This window comes from Parasteatoda tepidariorum, chromosome 5 (genome assembly GCF_982258835.1).
Source record: "Parasteatoda tepidariorum strain Cologne lab strain chromosome 5, Ptep-v5.0, whole genome shotgun sequence".
NCBI classification, from domain to species: Eukaryota; Metazoa; Arthropoda; class Arachnida; order Araneae; family Theridiidae; genus Parasteatoda; species Parasteatoda tepidariorum.
This window is the reverse complement of record NC_141759.1, coordinates 108,839,794-108,863,264: the sequence shown is the minus strand read 5'-3', so window position 1 is coordinate 108,863,264 and position 23,471 is coordinate 108,839,794. Positions and strand designations below refer to the sequence as shown.

At 29.2% G+C, this 23,471-nt stretch overlaps 1 protein-coding gene across 6 annotated transcripts in view; it reads left to right on the top strand.

The window, feature by feature from the left end:
* Nucleotides 1-23,471, top strand: part of LOC107445073 (RNA-binding protein Musashi homolog 2) — a 184,054-nt gene that overhangs the window by 52,255 nt on the left and 108,328 nt on the right. For all 6 annotated transcript variants that reach the window (XM_087164759.1, XM_087164756.1, XM_087164758.1 and 3 more), the window contains one exon: nucleotides 4,271-4,311. In XM_087164759.1, coding sequence (XP_087020885.1) covers nucleotides 4,275-4,311 — 37 coding nt within the window. In that variant the 5' untranslated portion in view covers nucleotides 4,271-4,274. The remainder of the gene's footprint in view (nucleotides 1-4,270; nucleotides 4,312-23,471) is intronic.

Below are 23,471 nucleotides of genomic sequence, written 5' to 3'. Positions count from 1 at the left end.
TTAGCGAATCGACGCAAAAAATAGAGAATAGTGAAAAAGCGCGTTTTATACAAGCAAAACTAGAAAATAACGTATAGTTTATGTATTAAACATCGCTGAAAACTTCATTTGATGAAGTTTTGTCAAAACTTGTAAATTTTACCATTGAAAATTTTTTTGGACTATTTATTTATTTTAAAAATAATTAGTAAATAGTCTAAGCAATATATTTTAATTTGGAATTCTCTTTAGCGAATTCCAAATTAAATATTTAGCAATTCCAATTATATATTTTAATTTGGACAAGCGAGTTTTGCAATAGTAGGCAAATTTTTAATTTGCATAAATAGTTTCGAAATTACATCAAGACAACCAAAAAATTAAAATTCAAGCACTCTCCTGAAATTTAGCTCATATTCAGAATTCAGATTGCTTTTTCTCTCATATTTTAATGGTCTAATATCCCGAATCAAGAGAAAAGAAAGAAAGAAATCAGAGAAATTACGTTTTTTTCTCTTCTGATTTTGTAGCTTAAAACATTAGACTGCATAAAATTAATTAGCAAATTAAATACTAACACTTCGAATCAATAAGCCTACATGTTAATCTTCGAAAAATACGTCTTTTTCTTCATTTCAGAGATGCAACTTTTACTGTACTCAGAAGTACATAATTTTACTTTTTAAAAATGATAATTTGATTCCCTCATTAATATCTGGAGTTACAAGCTAGCGAGGCGTGATAATTTTTTAAAATTATTACCTGTTTTTTTTTTTCTTTAAAATTTATAAAGTTTTTGAAATGTCACTCAAAAAATGCTTAAATGCGAGAATTTCGGTTTTTTTTTATTTATTTCCCTAACATTTTGATAGTAATTATAGACATTTTTCTTAAAAGCGAAAAAAATAAAACTAGGTGTTATGTGTAAGCATTTTAAACAGAGCTGTTTAAAAAATGAAAATACAAAAAATTTAGAAAAGGTTGTGATGAAGTTTCTGATATTGATGAATTAGCCGTAAAAAAAAACTACATGCATTTGTGAAACATGTTTTTGCAAAGAATATTAAGACTTTTTAGATGAAAATTTAAACAAGATTCTTTTCTCCATTTGAATTTTGTTTTATCGTAAGATATATGTGTTTCAACTAAATTTTTAAACATTAAGTTAATCAAATAAATTTTTTACCATTATCATTATTTTACTTTTATATTATTTTAAACATGATGAAAATAAAAATATATTCATATATATATATATATACTTCCTGTCTCAAATTTCAACCAAATAATTTCACATTAAAGTAATGAACACAATGCCAATAATATAAATGCTCAAGAACTTAAGATAATGCTTAACATAAGTGTTAAAAGAAAATTGTGTCCGATATCATATTCTTACATTTTGATAAAATTAAGCCAATACAAACTATTTTATAACAAATCTATTTATAAAAGTAATAAATGCTGATCTTTGTCAGCATCTTATTGGGGAGAACACAACAGCTGTATGGAAAAAAATAAAGACAAAAAATAAAACAAATTAACAAGACAATAATGAATATGCAATAACAAGACTTATTTTTCATTAAAAATTACAATACAAGAATAATATATTTTATATTTTTGTAAGACAAAAATTTTTTGTTAGAGATAAAAATCCGTAATTTCTCGAAATATTTAAAATAACCAATTTTCATTCGATTTTAAATTTGTTTTCTTTCAAATTTTCTTCTCAACCAACACATTCAACTCCAATATTATATGTTATAGTTCAATCAATGCACATATCATATCAGCTAGCTCTCATTTTCTAAAATTCTGAAGATCAAGTTGCAGAATAAATTACTTTTTTTTTCGAATTTTCAAATTCTTGAATCTACGGTAATTAAGAATCACAAAAATCATGACAAACATAATAATTATTTTATTCTAAAACAAAACACACTGTAACATAAACTTTTATTCTATTATGAAAATAATATACAAATATATTCTTACCTTTATTGTTTAAGATGGACATGATGCGTTTACCAAAAGAATGTAAAGCACACAAAAAAATTTTATTTGAACTACTGTTTTATTGATTTAAATAAATAAATTTTTATTCCTTATTCAAAAAAAAAAAAAAAAAACACCAGTACTTTTATTTTATTAACTGTTGCTTTTAAATAAAAAAAAAGTCTTTACAATTGATGCAGCTTCCATCAATTACAAGTCTTTGTTTTCTTACCTTTGCAAGCAATTTTCGAATGTTTTTTTAAGGATTTTATGAAATGATTATAGGGTTATAATATATATATATATATATATATATATATATAAATGGATTAAATGATTATACATTCACACAGAAGAAAGGACATAGAATACAGAGAGAGAGAGAGAGAGAGAGAAAGTTGCATCCAAGCCTACGGGGGGATTCAAACCCACAAAGCCATGACCCGTAGTCCAGCACAGTCACCACTTGACCAGTGATCAGCTATAATTGAAATTATGAAAAAAGAAACAGTAATAAGCTTTTACTCAGAAAGCACTAAATTATTAATTATAAAATCCAATTAATTTAAGTAAATAATTAGCTTGGATTTATTAAAAAATCCTGGAAAATCATTTACTTCCCTATTATCAAAAGATATGCACACTAAAATAATGAATTATAAAACTTATTATTCATTGGAAAAAAACAGTCTGAAACTCCGTCTACGGCGGAATAATTGCCAAGTTTTTGTAACTTCCGGGCATTAGCCCGCGAGATACTAAAAATGCATCACGATACGGAAATATCCCCACTCTGTCTCTGCCGAATGAGAATAGGTAAAATTTATAATCTTTAATCTAAGTTGACATTTACAAACTATTTTTACACCTTAAACATAAAATGAATATCTGTAATAATCGAGAAAAATAAATATCTCATGTAAAGATTGCTTTTTGTTTCATAAAGACGATCTTTTTAAAGTAGTTTGAAATATAATCATTCAAAAAATGCAATGATTTTAAGCACACATGTTTACCAACCACCATTTCGTTTATAAAGTTACGAACGTTTAGTGTGTCGGGAAAGATAAAAAAAATGCTTTGTTTATTTACAAATTACTTTGTCTGGATTGTTGTTAGAATGAAACTTTGTTATTATATTAGCTTTCTATTTTCAATCTTGTGCCAAACGAACTGAACTCAGTTTCACATACAGATTTTGAATTGCTTTAAGTAAGAGCATCATATTTTTGTGAAATATAATTAAGGGAACTTATGAATGATTAAAGTGCCATGTTGTATGATCTGATTAAACGTTCATTTTAAGAGCGCAACTGTATACATATGCTGAAATAGCTTAAATATAAATTAAAACGTTTATATAATTCATTAAGTAGAATTTTATAAAAGAAATCTGTACTAGTGTATATTTAGGATTATTTGCTGTTAGATGGTTTTAGTCATAGACAATTTAAAGTGTGATGTTAAAATATAATTTAAATATAGGAATTCAGCGTTTTCTAATATCATTTGAATCTATAATAATATCGTATTGCTACTTGAGAGAGCTTGTCTATAAAAATTTATAATATTTTCAAAGTTTGTAATTTTCGGTAAATGTGAGTGTCGACATATTCTTTGCTTATTAAAAATTTTGCATAAAATTGAGAGAAAATTAAAACGCATTGCTATAATTAAGTACATTTTCGAACAGCAAGACGATAGCGCGAAAACAACCTGAAGAACATCATTTATAATTTTTTAAAAAAAAAACGTTTATTCTGAAAATACCAAATTTTGTCTTTATGTAAAATCTATTTCTAGTTAGAGCACGAATTTTCGTACTCGATCAATAAATGAAAAACCAAAAAATGAACACTTGCTCATTTATTGGTTTTTCATCATTTGGTAAACCAGTTAATAAACACCCGCTAATCTCGGTATTTAATTATGCTGCGATGCTTAAAAAATGAAACCTAATTTCAATAACCATATTTTGATCTCTCTTTTTTCGTAGAGATAAAAACAAAATATTCCATCCAATTAATTCTTCTTAAAGCCGATAACTAAGAACACTCAACTTATAATTTTGTCAGAAAAATAAGGTAATGCAGAAAATATTTTAAAAAATGTTCCAGAGAAAATCATGTGACCAGATGATTCAGTATCAAATGTTTTCAATTCTTTCACAGTAGGCTACTTTTTACGTCGACCTAAAGAAAAACTTTTAAAGTCCTATTTTTCAAAAATATTTGGTTTACCCTATAAATACTTTTCAATACTCAGTAGTTAATATGAATGTTTTTTTTTCTAGGAAAATGTTTATTGGTGGTCTAAGTTGGCAAACAGCACCAGGTGAGTTCACTGCTTCATGCAAATATATTCTTCTCTTCTTATTTATTCTAAATGTAATAGATTCCAAAATTTTTTATTTCTATTCACTTTTGCAAAAAACAACTAAAACCAATTGAATCATTTATGAATTTTTCTCAGGAAAAAACAGTTTAATTCAAGATGTCTATAGCGATTGCAAACGGCTATTACCACTTAATGAAAAAGAATTTATCGATAAAATTTACACAGAATGTTTAAGAAACTTCAAAATTTTGTATACATGCGTCGCAGATTCTCTATGTGACTTCCCTTGGTCACGTGGACAACATCTAGGCTGAAGTCCATTTCACGCCATACATTCTGAAGCATTTGTGCAGTCACCGACGCATGCGCATTACAAACGCCTTCTTTGAGTTCTTCTGTAGTTGCTTCTTATGCCGTGATGGCTCAGGGAATAGAGCGTTCGTTTTCCAATGAGGTGATCCGGGTTCGAATCACAGTCGATGCGAATTCCGCACCCGGCTTGCACCGATCACAGCGCTGGCGTGAAATATCCTCAGCGGTAGACGGATCATGAGTTAGAGTCCCCTTATCGTCAATCTAACCGTGGGAGATTTTCGTGGTCTTCCTCTCCATGCAAAGCAAATGCGGGTTAGTTCCATCAAAAAGTTCTCCACGAAGGCATATTTCCCCCACTACTCGATTCAGGAGTTCCCTTGTCTTCTGGATTGGGCTCAAAATTACAAGGTTAAGGAGATGAACATTAGCAGTCGTAAACCCAAAAATTGGGTCGGTTGTTGAACGACGGTTATAAAATAAAAAATAAAATAAAATTGTTGCTCTCTACTGCCTTCGTACATCGATTTTTGTGGGCTTCGTTCATAGGTGTGGCAAATTCTTTCTACATTTTTCGCTCAAACACGTGGCCTTCCGCTACTTTTCCCTTTGCACAAACATCTCGTTTCTTCAAACATTCTATGCCATCTGCGCATGCTGTTCCTATTTGGAGATTCTTGATTGTAACGCTGATAAAATCTTCTCTGCACTGTGATATTACAATGACAATTGTTAAATTGTAACACGCAGAATGCACGGGACTCGCCATTTTGACTAATGAAATCGCGCATGCGCAGAATTCAGTTTCACTGTACCTTGCGTAAAGAAACTTTGAAGTTCCATCTACATTCTATGTTAATCTTATTAATAAATTATTTTTCATTAAATAGTTATGGCTGTTTGTAATCGCTCTATTCATTTTGAATTAGCCTTAAGCTTTCACTGATCAGGCTCTCCTTCATGTGCATGCAGTGAGAATAAAGCAATCAGCGACTACAGAAACGGGCTACAGAAGACGTTGGAAACTCGTCAACAACCTTTTGTTTAGATTATAGCTCCATTTGATAAAACAGACCTAACAGCTGTTCTTAAACATCTTACAGCTATTAGCGTATGTATCTGCTCAAATTAAAAAAACTAAAAAAAAAATCCAGCTATAACTGATCGGAAATGAATATTCCAAAAATCTGAAGTAGAAAAATGTACTTGATACTACAATAGCTTCAAAAATTATGAAGGTGGGAACAATTGATATGTTGCGAGCGCTAGGAAATATGAGCACATACTCACGATTCACCTAACGAGAGTGAGGAAGTCAAAACTCTTTCCAACTCTATAAGCGCCTGAAACGCCCGATCAACCAGTTTCCCAAGGCGGCCCCTGACTTTTGCTGGCTTTTCTCCCTTTTATATGCTCTACGAGAATCAACCATCGAGTCATAAAAGTAGGGTGGCTTCTGAAAAAAACTCTTTGTAGTGTAGGGGACTATCCATAAAATAAAGCTTTGTTGTTAAACAGAGTAGTACTTTTCCTTACGTAGTTCGCAATTCTGATTGCTTTACCAAAAATTTAGACTTAATAATTTTTTATTGGATTACAATAACGCAGTTCCGCAGAGGACAGATCGTAAAGACGTGATTCCTAGTAGAAGCTAAGCATCATTGGCTGCTGCCAGTAAGCCAGAGGGTGACCACTTTTATCAGTCTACGTAGGGACCGAGGGTGCGCGATTTCGGTCCTCGTTAAACTGTTCTACCGTAAAGTGCTCGACTTCGCGCACAGGTCGTCGGACTACCAAAGCAGGGAGCCATCCCCTCTGCAGAGGATCAAAATTGCGATGCCAAGTCTACGGATCATCCTCAGGGATGTTTCCCCAGACCGTCACCAATAGCCCATTGTGCAGCTCTAGTGCGATGTAAATAAAGTGCCTACCTACCAAGAATAACACGTTAAAATGAAGATTTTTGTTAAGAAGAAAAAAATTATTTTTGCTAGCTGTAGTTTTTTCAATAGCTATGTAGAAAGTTCGATATTTCTAAGGGATAAACTAAGTTAACTGAGAAGGAAATTATTAAATAACTTGAAAGGGAACTTCAGAACCTTTTCTTGAGTAAAATTTAGAAAGAAAGCATACAAACACAATGCTTGAGTTTATCATTAAAATATTAATTTTATCCATCTATTTATTTTATTTATTCATTATTATTTAAAACCGTTATTTTCTGAAAGTAAATGCGTTCTTTTTATCACGTGTAGGTAAAATTTATAGGGTCCAACATTGACTAAAGTAAGGGAAGCAATGTTGAAAAAACTCTTAATTCATAGAATAATAAAATGAAGTTCACGCTTTTTTTTATATGAAATAAGGTACTATTCATTATCCTTAGAGTGTGGAGGTTGGTTGGTTATTTCAACATAATAACTAAAATATTAAATTACCAAGAAAGTGAATATGAAACAGCGCGTCATACTAAAGAGACAGCTATTAGATTGTTCTGGCGAATGAAAAGTGAAAGTTCAAGTTCTTGATCGTAATCGGTGCGGTTACGATTATTTTGGGTCGCCGCAATATCAAAACGTACAGAACAGTCAACATTCCAAGTTCAAAAAAACTTTTCTCGAGATTTTCATTTTATAAGTTTGCGCTTAAGTTGTCAAAAGTAACAAAAAAGAGAAAAATCAAATGTTGTCAGATATCTTAATATTTATATTAAAATTTTTAAAAGTAGAAGAAAATTAATACCAGAGCTATAAAAACCGTTTCCTATTTGAACTATTATGTTAACGATTAAAATTATTTCCCATTTGTTTAATCGTGCTGAGTCACAATAATCCGTATTCCTTAAATTATTTTTTTTTCTGGGTACAGAATTTTATTTTTCAAATCTCGTTTATTTCGTTTTTCTTAGATTTTGTAGGAAATTCTCTCTAGTTTTCAACTAGGTCGTCAGAAATGTTCTATCTTAAATTAAATTTAAAAAAACGTACATGCAAAAAACCAGATTTTTCAGTTTTTTCGGTATAAAGTTTGGTTGCAAGGAGTCGATTCGTATTCAGCAACACCTTTAAAATAATAAACTCATGCCAATTTTCTGAACTAAAATATTCTATTGCCCGAACTTGGCTGGTTATCTGTACACTACGCGTTTATATTAAAGTTAGTGAAAATGGGTGTATTAAATGAACATAAGTACCCATTCCATTCAGAATAATTAAGAATTTTGTATTATCTGTAAAATTTCCCCTTTTTTAAATTTCCGTTCACCTATGAATGCATCGAAGGGATTCCCGATATCTCGTTCCTACACCGGCTAGCAAAGGGACCATTTTAAGAACAATTTATATTTGTAAATGGTTTCGGTTCACGTATTAGAATCGAATGTGTTGTTTATTTCTTCCCCGCTTTCGAAGGAGACCTCTGCTTTTCGAAGCTAGAATTCGCATAAAGGTATTCCTATCGTTTGGATGCTGCCATTCGAGGAAAATGGAATGGAATAGATTTTCCACCGAAAAATTCCATCTTTTGATGATACATTAATTCTCCTTTATGTTCTTCCTCCCAGCATTAGTCGTTGAAACATCGGCACATATCGAATACGCGGCAAATTTTATGAACTTGTTCGATAACAGAGCATGTTCGATTCGAAACAGACAACACTGTCATGTACATAACCTTTAAATGCAGCTGAATACTTAAAATAATTTGCTATTTTAAATATAAGCGACTGAATTCATTTGCGTATTTCATAAAGAAGGAGAAATAAGAAGACATTGGGGATTTCAAAATAAACAGTAACAGTCATCTGGATATATAGGAAATATAGGAAATATCACACTTAATATGAGATTGTTATATTAATATATTTCAATGCGATATTGAGTTGATATTGAATATACAGTTGGACCTTGATTTAACGAATTCATAGTGATCGAAAATATTTGTTAAATCGGGGATAATTCGTAATATCTGGGGTAAAAGAAAAATAAGAAAATTACTAATCTTATGAAATATTCGAACATCTCTAATAAAAAATCTTACATTTTTTATTCGGGAACTTAAAATACAGCGAATGATTAAGCGCTGATTAATTAGAAATTTTAGAACATTTCGTGAGTAAGGTTTGCTTATTTCTTTGAATTTTTACTTTAAAAAGTTTTTTTTCGACATCATGAAGAGAATAAAATACTCCTTCGTTTACATCTTACTGAATTAGGTTTAGTTTTTACTGTTTACAAACCGTGCAAAGCATCAGAAAAAAGTAAGTTTTTACTGGAGATTTGTTATAATCGACTTCTGTGTCAGAGTCGTCGCTATTCATTGTTTCCTGTAAAGTTACTTCATTAACTTCATAAAATTCGTTAAATCGCGAAATTCAGTAAATAGGGGTTCATTAAACCGGGGTTCGACTGTAGTTAGACCAAATACTATTGAAAGAATATTGAGAGAAAAATATCCTATTGAGAGGGAGAAAAAAAAAGAAAAGATTGCTATCGGAAGAAAAGAATATGATCGAAAAAAAGAAAAGTTGTATTGAAATCGAAGAAAAGTTTTATTGAGATAGAAGAATGAAGCGATACTCTAATTGTGTTGTTGTAGTTCGCATACGTGCAAATTGAAATTGAGAAGTAACGCATGTTTAAATAGCGATATTGATAATATGATTAAAAAAGTAATTGACATTGAAAATGATGTTTAAGATATTATTAAATTATTAATTTCATACGCGGGAGAACTGAATGAATGCAAAGGTGGGGTTTTAACAATGTCGTCACAAGTCTGTGATTGCAAACCAAAACTTTGCACTGACTTTAAACATTCATAAAGTGCATTTAACAATTATGGATGCAATAACTAAACTGAAATACTAACATTCTAACGAAGCAGGAAAATTAAACTACGCCTATCTTATAAATACTCTAGGCGAACAACGTGGTTGGGAGAAGAAAATATCATATGAACAATATTGTATAATCTACATTGTTTTCTTCTTTTAATTCGAGTATGGATAATTTGAAATATTGAGTCATTCCAACTAACACTAATTCCCATGGAATTTCCTATTGGTTGGTCCCACCGTGACAAGATTCCTTGTAGGTCTCGAACCACTTGATCTCGTATGCCTGCAACGGGACTGAGCGGTATCAGCTCTCGTGAAGAGGACGCCATACTAGGGGAGAAACTTTTCGTCGCAAATTCTGTTTCACCTTTATTACCATTTTGAAATTTAAAAGAAAGAAAAAGTGATTTCAGGCGACCCTAGATTAATCCATGAAGTTTCAATTGCAGAAAAAGAAGTATTCAAAGTACCAAAATGCAAACAAATTGTTGGAAGGTTGTTCTTATAATTTATTTTCCTTTTGATAATTTTGAAAAAAACATTTTCAGTAACTGAAACTTTATGACTTACTCTATGTTAGTCTGAACTCACTTTTATTTTTCTCTGAAATTTTAATTTAGTAATGGAGGGGGGAGTGAATTTACGACGAAAAGTTTCTTCTGTGCCGTTAAGTGTTCGTCCCTTTACCTAGGCGGGGATCTAAGAAATACTTAAGGAAGTTTCCAGTGTTCAGCGACGCAGTTAAAACTACTAGTTATTATTTTGTCTACATTTTTTTCTTCTTTTGGTTCTTTCGAAATACGTCCCTCCTGAAAGATTATTGAGGAGGTTTTGAAAATATCGAACACATAAATCATGTTACTAATAATGAAATTGGGACAACTACAGTAATCACGAAATACTGTCCCTGACCGTATTATAAAATTATATGTAAAATCTTAATTATTAGGGGATACTATACAGCTATACTCTTTTTACGCGGTTAGCACTTGTTTATGTTCTTGTATCAATTGTTCAACATAGTAATGCAATACGTTAAAAATAAATACGTTCGTGTATCAATTGTTCAACATAGTAATGCAATACGTTAAAAATAAATACGTTCGTGTATCAATTGTTCAACATAGTAATGCAATACGTTAAAAATAAATACGTTCGTGTATCAATTGTTCAACATAGTAATGCAATACGTTAGAAATAAATACGTTCGTGTATCAATTGTTCAACATAGTAATGCAATACGTTAAAAATAAATACGTTCGTGTATCAATTGTTCAACATAGTAATGCAATACGTTAAAAATAAATACGTTCGTGTATCAATTGTTCAACATAGTAATGCAATACGTTAGAAATAAATACGTTCGTGTATCAATTGCTCAGCATTGTAATGCAATACGTTAAAAATAAATACGTTCGTGTATCAATTGTTCAACATAGTAATGCAATACGTTAAAAATAAATACGTTCGTGTATCAATTGTTCAACATAGTAATGCAATACGTTAAAAATAAATACGTTCATGTATCAATTGTTCAACATAGTAATGCAATACGTTAAAAATAAATACGTTCGTGTATCAATTGTTCAACATAGTAATGCAATACGTTAAAAATAAATACGTTCGTGTATCAATTGTTCAACATAGTAATGCAATACGTTAAAAATAAATACGTTCGTGTATCAATTGTTCAACATAGTAATGCAATACGTTAAAAATAAATACGTTCGTGTATCAATTGTTCAACATAGTAATGCAATACGTTAAAAATAAATACGTTCGTGTATCAATTGTTCAACATAGTAATGCAATACGTTAGAAATAAATACGTTCGTGTATCAATTGTTCAACATAGTAATGCAATACGTTAAAAATAAATACGTTCGTGTATCAATTGTTCAACATAGTAATGCAATACGTTAAAAATAAATACGTTCGTGTATCAATTGTTCAACATAGTAATGCAATACGTTAAAAATAAATACGTTCGTGTATCAATTGTTCAACATAGTAATGCAATACGTTAAAAATAAATACGTTCGTGTATCAATTGTTCAACATAGTAATGCAATACGTTAAAAATAAATACGTTCGTGTATCAATTGTTCAGCATAGTAATGCAATACGTTAAAAATAAATACGTTCGTGTATCAATTGTTCAACATAGTAATGCAATACGTTAAAAATAAATACGTTCGTGTATCAATTGTTCAACATAGTAATGCAATACGTTAAAAATAAATACGTTCGTGTATCAATTGTTCAACATAGTAATGCAATACGTTAAAAATAAATACGTTCGTGTATCAATTGTTCAGCATAGTAATGCAATACGTTAAAAATAAATACGTTCGTGTATCAATTGTTCAACATAGTAATGCAATACGTTAAAAATAAATACGTTCGTGTATCAATTGTTCAACATAGTAATGCAATACGTTAAAAATAAATACGTTCGTGTATCAATTGTTCAACATAGTAATGCAATACGTTAAAAATAAATACGTTCGTGTATCAATTGTTCAGCATAGTAATGCAATACGTTAAAAATAAATACGTTCGTGTATCAATTGTTCAACATAGTAATGCAATACGTTAAAAATAAATACGTTCGTGTATCAATTGTTCAACATAGTAATGCAATACGTTAAAAATAAATACGTTCGTGTATCAATTGTTCAACATAGTAATGCAATACGTTAAAAATAAATACGTTCGTGTATCAATTGTTCAACATAGTAATGCAATACGTTAAAAATAAATACGTTCGTGTATCAATTGTTCAACATAGTAATGCAATACGTTAAAAATAAATACGTTCGTGTATCAATTGTTCAACATAGTAATGCAATACGTTAAAAATAAATACGTTCGTGTATCAATTGTTCAGCATAGTAATGCAATACGTTAAAAATAAATACGTTCGTGTATCAATTGTTCAACATAGTAATGCAATACGTTAAAAATAAATACGTTCGTGTATCAATTGTTCAACATAGTAATGCAATACGTTAAAAATAAATACGTTCGTGTATCAATTGTTCAACATAGTAATGCAATACGTTAAAAATAAATACGTTCGTGTATCAATTGTTCAACATAGTAATGCAATACGTTAAAAATAAATACGTTCGTGTATCAATTGTTCAACATAGTAATGCAATACGTTAAAAATAAATACGTTCGTGTATCAATTGTTCAACATAGTAATGCAATACGTTAAAAATAAATACGTTCGTGTATCAATTGTTCAACATAGTAATGCAATACGTTAAAAATAAATACGTTCGTGTATCAATTGTTCAACATAGTAATGCAATACGTTAAAAATAAATACGTTCGTGTATCAATTGTTCAACATAGTAATGCAATACGTTAAAAATAAATACGTTCGTGTATCAATTGTTCAACATAGTAATGCAATACGTTAAAAATAAATACGTTCGTGTATCAATTGTTCAACATAGTAATGCAATACGTTAAAAATAAATACGTTCGTGTATCAATTGTTCAACATAGTAATGCAATACGTTAAAAATAAATACGTTCGTGTATCAATTGTTCAACATAGTAATGCAATACGTTAAAAATAAATACGTTCGTGTATCAATTGTTCAACATAGTAATGCAATACGTTAAAAATAAATACGTTCGTGTATCAATTGTTCAACATAGTAATGCAATACGTTAAAAATAAATACGTTCGTGTATCAATTGTTCAACATAGTAATGCAATACGTTAAAAATAAATACGTTCGTGTATCAATTGTTCAACATAGTAATGCAATACGTTAAAAATAAATACGTTCGTGTATCAATTGTTCAACATAGTAATGCAATACGTTAAAAATAAATACGTTCGTGTATCAATTGTTCAACATAGTAATGCAATACGTTAAAAATAAATACGTTCGTGTATCAATTGTTCAACATAGTAATGCAATACGTTAAAAATAAATACGTTCGTGTATCAATTGTTCAACATAGTAATGCAATACGTTAAAAATAAATACGTTCGTGTATCAATTGTTCAACATAGTAATGCAATACGTTAAAAATAAATACGTTCGTGTATCAATTGTTCAACATAGTAATGCAATACGTTAAAAATAAATACGTTCGTGTATCAATTGTTCAACATAGTAATGCAATACGTTAAAAATAAATACGTTCGTGTATCAATTGTTCAACATAGTAATGCAATACGTTAAAAATAAATACGTTCGTGTATCAATTGTTCAACATAGTAATGCAATACGTTAAAAATAAATACGTTCGTGTATCAATTGTTCAACATAGTAATGCAATACGTTAAAAATAAATACGTTCGTGTATCAATTGTTCAACATAGTAATGCAATACGTTAAAAATAAATACGTTCGTGTATCAATTGTTCAACATAGTAATGCAATACGTTAAAAATAAATACGTTCGTGTATCAATTGTTCAACATAGTAATGCAATACGTTAAAAATAAATACGTTCGTGTATCAATTGTTCAACATAGTAATGCAATACGTTAAAAATAAATACGTTCGTGTATCAATTGTTCAACATAGTAATGCAATACGTTAAAAATAAATACGTTCGTGTATCAATTGTTCAACATAGTAATGCAATACGTTAAAAATAAATACGTTCGTGTATCAATTGTTCAACATAGTAATGCAATACGTTAAAAATAAATACGTTCGTGTATCAATTGTTCAACATAGTAATGCAATACGTTAAAAATAAATACGTTCGTGTATCAATTGTTCAACATAGTAATGCAATACGTTAAAAATAAATACGTTCGTGTATCAATTGTTCAACATAGTAATGCAATACGTTAAAAATAAATACGTTCGTGTATCAATTGTTCAACATAGTAATGCAATACGTTAAAAATAAATACGTTCGTGTATCAATTGTTCAGCATAGTAATGCAATACGTTAAAAATAAATACGTTCGTGTATCAATTGTTCAACATAGTAATGCAATACGTTAAAAATAAATACGTTCGTGTATCAATTGTTCAACATAGTAATGCAATACGTTAAAAATAAATACGTTCGTGTATCAATTGTTCAACATAGTAATGCAATACGTTAAAAATAAATACGTTCGTGTATCAATTGTTCAACATAGTAATGCAATACGTTAAAAATAAATACGTTCGTGTATCAATTGTTCAACATAGTAATGCAATACGTTAAAAATAAATACGTTCGTGTATCAATTGTTCAACATAGTAATGCAATACGTTAAAAATAAATACGTTCGTGTATCAATTGTTCAACATAGTAATGCAATACGTTAAAAATAAATACGTTCGTGTATCAATTGTTCAACATAGTAATGCAATACGTTAAAAATAAATACGTTCGTGTATCAATTGTTCAACATAGTAATGCAATACGTTAAAAATAAATACGTTCGTGTATCAATTGTTCAACATAGTAATGCAATACGTTAAAAATAAATACGTTCGTGTATCAATTGTTCAACATAGTAATGCAATACGTTAAAAATAAATACGTTCGTGTATCAATTGTTCAACATAGTAATGCAATACGTTAAAAATAAATACGTTCGTGTATCAATTGTTCAACATAGTAATGCAATACGTTAAAAATAAATACGTTCGTGTATCAATTGTTCAGCATAGTAATGCAATACGTTAAAAATAAATACGTTCGTGTATCAATTGTTCAACATAGTAATGCAATACGTTAAAAATAAATACGTTCGTGTATCAATTGTTCAACATAGTAATGCAATACGTTAAAAATAAATACGTTCGTGTATCAATTGTTCAGCATTGTAATGCAATACGTTAAAAATAAATACAAATAGGAAGCATATAAAAAGTCTCCTGAATAAAAACCCATTACATGTTTGTTTAAATATAAAAGTATTGCCTATAAAGTCGGGGAAAACATGTATTTATTAAAAAATTATAGTACGTCTAATAATTTGGTCTAATTATTTTAATATACTAATACAATACCTGATATAATAAATATTATATATTTATATAATATGTCGTCTAATTTAACCAACTGATACACGAACGTAAACAAGTGCAAACTGGTTTTAGTCCCGTAAAAACAATAAAGCTATCTTGCACTTGATAAATAAGATTTTACATAGAATCTTAAAATGCGTCTAATAATTTGGCCAGAGACTGTATATAGATTATTCACATGCAAACTGTGAGTGTATGAATTTTCAATTTGTAATAAAATTTATTCATACGAATTTTAGGTCATTTGAGATGTGAAGATAAATTTATTTTTTGCTAAATCTTTTATTTGATTTGATTTTACGTTGCAATATGTTATGTTTTATTTTTTAAAGCTGTACTTATTTATGTATTTTAAGAAACACGAATTTTGGTTCATTCAGACCTTTTTCTCCTTTTTTATTGAATTCAAATTAAACAAAAGTCTTCTGTATTAAAACCGAATAAATAAGTTTCATAACTTGTGATTAAAAATATTATACATCTTTTGAAAATTAACGATGCAAGTTTGAAATTTAATGAAACGTCAAGGCTCTTTATTTATTTATTTATTTATTTATTTATTTATTTATTTATTTATTTATTTATTTATTTAATTATTTATTTATTTATTTATTTATTTATTTATTTATTTATTTATTTATTTATTTATTTAATTATTTATTTATTTATTTATTTATTTTTAATTCTCCAGGATTAATAAAGTCATATTTTGAATTTCTACGTTTAAATTAGTTAAGTTTCGTTGCCATTAGTAAAGATATTTTTAGATTATCATCAAGATTTTTACATTATTCATTGCGTAGAACTCCTCTCTATGAAATAAATCTAACCACAGATAAATAATATAAATAAAAAGTGGTGGTAAGAGTTTCTTTCATCAAAGAAATAAATAGAACAAAAAGGTATTTTACTACTTTTTATTATTCCTTTTTGAATTCAAATGAGTAGAACAGTTCACAAAACATTCTATTCCCGAGATAATTCTATTTTTTTTATTCATGTATTCATTGAAACGCTTGCAGGAAAAAGGTTAGGCTGGAAAAAACTTCTTGAGAAGGCCAAGCCCCACCTTGGGCTGTCGAGTCATTGATGATAATGATGATTCATTGAAATCGTACGAATTGAAAAACAAATTTTTATGCCTGCAATTTTCCCTTGGGCTGTCGAGCCATTGATGATGATTCATTGAAATCGTACGAATTGAAAAACAAATTTTTATGCCTGCAATTTTCCCCATTACAGAAATATGCTTTTGAAGACAGAAGTTAAACTTAAAACGGTTGTTTTCGCAATCGTTGAATTATTACATAATTACTTTACCGTAACTTATTATCCTATAAATGAAAAGCGTAAAATTATATACAGTGTGGTAACCATGATACATAATTTATATAAAGTTTTAAATTCGAAATATGTAGTTATTAGTTTTTAAACATTAAACGGAAGCTTACATAATGAAGAATTACTTAATATGCATATTAATATACTACCATTCCTTCTTCATATATCACTTTTTATATGATTGCAATAAAAAATTGAATGATGGAGAAAAATTGAATGATTGAAAAATGAGAAATATTTTTCAAATTTGAAGTGAAAGGAAGTCGGGACTGCATCTCAACACACTTTTAGAACTGACATTTCAGTTTTATTTGTTTATTTTTTTGATACGGAAGGAAAAAAAATCAAAACATTTTATCAAATGAACCAAATTGATTAATCGTTTTCGAACCTATTGATTTGCGTTCTAAATATCGTTTTCTTAGTAAAGGAAAATGTTTTATTACAAATTAGTATTTTAATTATTCATATAAAGATTTAATAAGACTTAACTTTAAATTCATTATATATAAGCTTCAGATATTCCTTTGTGAGTTGTAATAAATGACAACAAGTTTCCAAGGTTGTTCACACTACTCTCCCCCCCCCCCCCGTGCGAAACAGGCGCAAAAATAAACTTTAAAAAAATCATGGAATAACTCTTAAACAAATTGTTTGGTTCAGATGTAAACGAAAATGCAGTAAAGCGTCGAATGTATTTTTAAAAAATACTTCGAGTTAAAAATTCTATTTAATAAGTTTTCTTTGACAAATTTGTAAGAAAAAGTTCCCCACTAGCTCTTATAGTTTGATTTGACCATAGTGATACACTATCTGAAAACACTCAATTTTGCCGATATAATCGTGTGGATTGATAGACAGTTTATATATTTTCATAATTAATTTTTCCGGTTTTTAATTAATAATGTTTTGAATTTTTCCTTCTTTATTAATTTCTATTCACTTATTTAAATTCATTTTAAATAATTTTTTTCTTCTACTACATTTTTTGTTTTGCTTTCTACAGAGACTTGTCATTCAAATTTTCTTCAGCCTTGTCTTCTATTATCTGCATATAAAATTCAAATTCTTCCTTAAAGAATAAAAATATTTCGTCAATATTATCTTTCCAAAAAGAATAAAATTATCTGAAAGATGAATTTGATCTTCATCAAAAAATTTCGTCTCATTTCGGCCCTTATAAACGAGAGTTTTTAATTCGAGTGAAAATAAAACTTTTTGTAAAGAAAAAAAAGAGGAGGATTCAGATCATAAAATTCTTTCCTTGATGAAGGAGTGTATTAATAGTGGGGGTCCACGTGATCCATTTTAAATCTTCTTCCACAAAAACTGTCACTTGGCGCTCTTCTCTCTAGAAGAAGGAGGGTGGGTGGATAGGGAGGGGAGGGGGGACTGTCGTGACGTCAAAACCCTCTGCGATTGATTGTAGAGGAATCCTTTGGCGCTCAGCCAGCTGGGAGTCCCCGTTACACACACAAGGGAATGCGTTATGGATTTCCTGGAAAAAAATATCTCCACAGTTCCTTAAATTTTTTTTTTTTTTTTAATAATTTATTTCACTTAACAGAATGTAGGTAACTTGCAAATAGTGATGGGATCTGGTATAGATACATATATTAAAAATAAAAAAAAAAGCGTAATTTATAATTTAAATGGATGAGTTTGGAAGGATGATTAATAAAGAAAACATTTAAACTGAGGTAGCTTCAATTAGGATTAACAGTGGTGGATAAGGAATATGAATGTAACTACCTTTTTTTTTTTCTCTTCAAGAACTCTGGGAGATATCATTTGAATAAGAAATAAAACGAACTTCGCTTCAAAGGTGGTGAAGGACGACAATGTTTTAAGAATGCCAAAAACAAAAACAAAAAAAGAAAGAAATCGACTTAAGACAAACGAATCTTCGGCTCCTGAAGGGTAAAGAAAAATGGGAGACCAAACGAGTCGACAGGAAAAAAGCGAATCGATTTTAAGAAGGTTAAACCTTTTTTTTTTTCTACGAATGGAATATTTTTTGAATTGATTTATAAAAAGAAATTCATTTAACTTATTACCTAAAATGAATAGGATTTTCAGGATCATTTTTTGGGTGGAAATGTGGGTGACAAACTTTCTCCTACTGTAAAGAGTTTGTGCTTATAAATAACCGAATTTGTGATCTCTAGCTTCACTTCATACTGCTGCATTTCTAAACATTTATTGTTTTTTTTTTCTGAAATTAAATCATAGGTGAGAAAAGAGCTTGTATTATCGGGATCAGTCAGATTTATCAAAGCGACGTGAAAAACACAAGAATCTGGTTTCAGAAATTGAATTTCCTATTTTTAGGTACGAAATTGCGCTCTCATTTGAAGTTCATTGAATTCTAATTTTAGTTTATATTCTACAGCGGGGGCCCAATGAATAATTGGGGAAAAAATGCGATTTCTTGGATTAAAGGGTGGATTACTGGGTGATATGCTGGAACTTACTGGGGGTGAATATGCATGGTTAGAATTTATATAATCATTAGATTAATATTTTTTAAAAACTTAATACTGCCCTTTTTTGTAAATGAAAATTGTATAACTTCTCTTTTGTTAACGTCTGCCGGTTTAGCAATAGATTCATATCGAAATATTATGAAATTTTAAGAAACGTTTTAATCAAAACATTATGGCGTATTGTTGGGAAAAAAAAATTTTTTTTTGTATTGTACACACTGAAAATAGTGAATTCTAAAAGTTTCTAAGTCAAGTTTTCTTTCTAATAGGCTGTCATGAGTTTGTCAAGGATACTTTATACAAACCTATTATTCAACGTTAAATAATTTAAATTATTTTTTTCAGTTTTATTACTTGCTTTTTCTAAACTAAACTAAAAGTTTTCGCCAAGACTAGTTAACACTTTTAGTTTACATTTTGCAACAGACAAAAGATGGAGATGAATCAAATGACAAAAACAAATATTAGTATCCATGGGTAATTCTGGTTAAAGAAGCTTCTGAGAGTTCACGTGACGTTTTCACCAATACTGTTTCATGGCAAACCTTAACAATGCTTCAGCAATAAACAATAATAACAACTTAAGCAAAAATAAATGTTATTTAGAAGAAAGTGTGGGGATGATTGAAGGGCGCGCAATCACCAATCCTATAACCTGCGACGCATTGATAAGAGGTTATTTTCCGTCACTGAGGTTATTTTACACTGAATTTATTTTACGTCTTGATGGTCCAATATATGTTGATGGTCATCATCATACAACAATTTCCATCTAGTTTTTGATGTTCCAGTAAATTTCCATCATTACAAGATGAAAATGTCGCTTTTGTGTTATGATGGTAAACCTCAAGTAATGTTTGATTTTTGATGGACCAATATGAACCATCCTATTTTGATGGCAGAGGTTGTTTTACCATTATGATAGTCAACCAATAAGTTATGTTTTTTTATTGTTGGACAAACAACAACCATCAAAATATAATGGAAGATGTTGTATGGCCATTTTGATAGTTTACCAACAAGTTGTGTTCACTCATGTTGGTCCAACAACAGCCATTAAAATATGATTGAGCATGTTTATTTTACGAGTATGATGATTCAACCATCATGCTATGTTTTTTTATTCCTGGACTAACAACCATCAAGACGGAAGATGTTGCATGTTCATTTTGATAGTCTACCTATAAACTATGGTTATTAATATTGGACCAATAACAGCCATCAAAGTGTGTTGGAAGATGCTATTTTACTATTATAATGGTTCATACACCACGTTATATTTTTAAATTTTTACAGAGGGGAGAAAGAAGTTTTTAATAAAAGCAGGATTAGGTAGTTTTCTCTATTACTATTTATCACAATGAAGGAAACTAATATGACATACGTGCCAGGGTTTCACAATCATCAGCTATATTGTACTCTATTAAAAATGCATTAATCTCTGATTTTTGTACCAAACGTCTCAAATAGATAGTAGGTTAGAAATTGGTCAGTCACCTAAGGAAAGCGATACGAATTTGCTTCTTTTTTAATTTTATATTTTCATTTTTTTTAATTGAAGAAAAAAACGAAACAAAATGAATACCATTGTACAGAAAACAAATATTTTGGAAAAAAATATTTTACTCGCGCTCTGGTATAAAAGGCATCAATAATAAAAAAAAAGTATCTTTGTAATTCGTGTTACAATAAATATTGGTGATTCCAGCATTTGGTGTAACAAATGTAATAGTACAATGTCAAGAAAAAGTAATATCAAAAATGAGAGTTCTTTGAAGGTATTCTATTTGTGTCTGCTGTAAAGGACTTTCTAACCGATGCAAGTTATATTATCGATAAAAACATGAGACAAAATTTTCAACACTAACCGAAATATTTTCTTTTTTATCACACACAAATCGATAAAAATATATTATTTTCAAACATCCTATCCCTTTTTCTAAAAGTGACTTTTGTTTTTTATTTTATGTGTGACAAAAATATTTCATTCTGCTTGAAAAACGTAATTTAAAAAAAAATCTGCATGATTTTAAGTTCATTTACTCAGCATTAGTATTGAAATAATTAATACTTTATGCATAGTATTGCACAAAGTATTGAAATCGTGAAGAAATTTTTCTTATTGTTTGTTTGATAAAAAGCTGATGGTTATTCAATTCTTACTATTAGTTCCAACTCTCCCTATATATATTTATATATATAGTTCAAATTTTCATTCGTTCATAAAATACTTTTTAGTCATCCATTCAATTTCAAATGCATTTTTTTTAAAAACTTGTAGTGAATGATGACACTTGATTTCAATACAGTTTTTTCAAATATTAATTCATTCATTAAATTATTTTAATCATTCAATCTTTCATCATTTTGGTGAATTAAATTTAAAATAATTTTTTTTTTACCTCTGAGAAGAAGGTTTGAGGGCTGCTTCCTAAAAGTATGTAGTTCCATTTTCAATCAGACTTTGAAGGCCTAAGGTGGGAACGAAAAAGGTCGTTTTGAAAATAATCAAACCAAAGAACGATATTAAAGATGAAATCTTTTGATATACAAACATGTAATGGGCAAATTTCGCTGTGAGTCGTCATCCAATTGTGGAAGATTATTTTGAAAACGAACTCATGATAAATATTTTTCCCCGCGGTTTATTCGCGAAGTGAAATGAAATAACTTTTTTGGTAAAAGGGTATTTAGGATTCTAAGCATTTACATAAATCGCGTTCAACAACAAATAATTGGGTTTCGCGCTATCTCTTGTATAATTATAGGATTGAACCCAATTAAACAGACATGTTTCTAACATAGTCGAAACTACAATTGCGTCAATGTAGAGTATAAATATGACTCTTACAAAGCAAACATTCAAAGCAACCGAAAGTGATAAACAACAAGAAATTTATATATTAATATAACTATGACAATTCAACTGTATTTTGATGCTTTCGGCAATTATTTCCTCACGAAATCATGCGTTTTTTGACGAAACGAGAACTTATTTGACGAATTTGCTTCCTCACTCGAGTATCATCTCCGTGCATTCCGGATAATTAAAAAACATTTTTTTAAATCTAATTTTAAAACCATGCTCACTGTTCAATAGGATGCTACAAGGCCTGATTAAATTTTTTCTGATTCGATTACTGAACACTCATTCATTCGTATTTTTATTTATGTTTTATTGCTGATGCTGTATTGCATGAAAATAAGCCGTAAGTGTATTAATTTCCAAATAAGATAGAAATAATTTGCATGAAATAAGAAATTTAGGTTAACTCTATTTTTTTTAATAAGGGATATTTTATAAAACAACCTATTGTACCTTTTTATTGAATAAGGAGGCTGCGATCACCGACCCCGTGGTTTGTTCTCACTTATTGATTTTTTTTCTTAAAAATCGATGTTTTCCTCAACACGCTACGAACATTGTGTTAATAAAATATATAATTATTATAATTTCATGCAAACACATTTTGCTATTATGTAAATCGTAAAAAAAGGAAAAATTACCGGGATTTGAAAAATAATCATATTTTGAAGAAAAAAAGCACTTAACTTGTACTTGACTACTTTTGAAACTTTGCTTGAACTTCACTTTTACTTTGTACTTGAAAAAAAATTTTTTTACTTACGATTGTAAACATAATAAGAAGAAATGGGAGGTAATTTTTTCTTAATGACAACTTTAGATCGTTATAACAGTCCAAATTGGGAACGGTTTTCAAATTCACTTGAATTAAATTTTTTATATTTTGAAAAATTTCAATGGAAGTGTTAAATTTTATGTCTGGTAACATCAACTCAACATCATATCTGGTCGAGATCAACTCAAGTAAACTTATAAAATGAAGATTTCGAAAGTGGTAAATACACTACTCTAGAATAATGGAAGAGACGATTTCAGTTTTTGATTATCTTTTTCAAATTTCTCATGAAATACACAGATAATTATTTTATAATTTCAGATGCGTTTAGATCAAGCGATTACTCATATGTATCAATAAAGTTAAAGCTTTTAGAGATTTGATACATCAGCAATAAAGTGCAAAAGAGTGTTTTTGAACTTCCCTGTGACAGGAAACATGACAATCAGCATGTGACTTGTATCCATTTGCTCTCGTAATCATATGTTACAACGGGATACTCTGAATTCGAGAAGAACAACGCTAATGT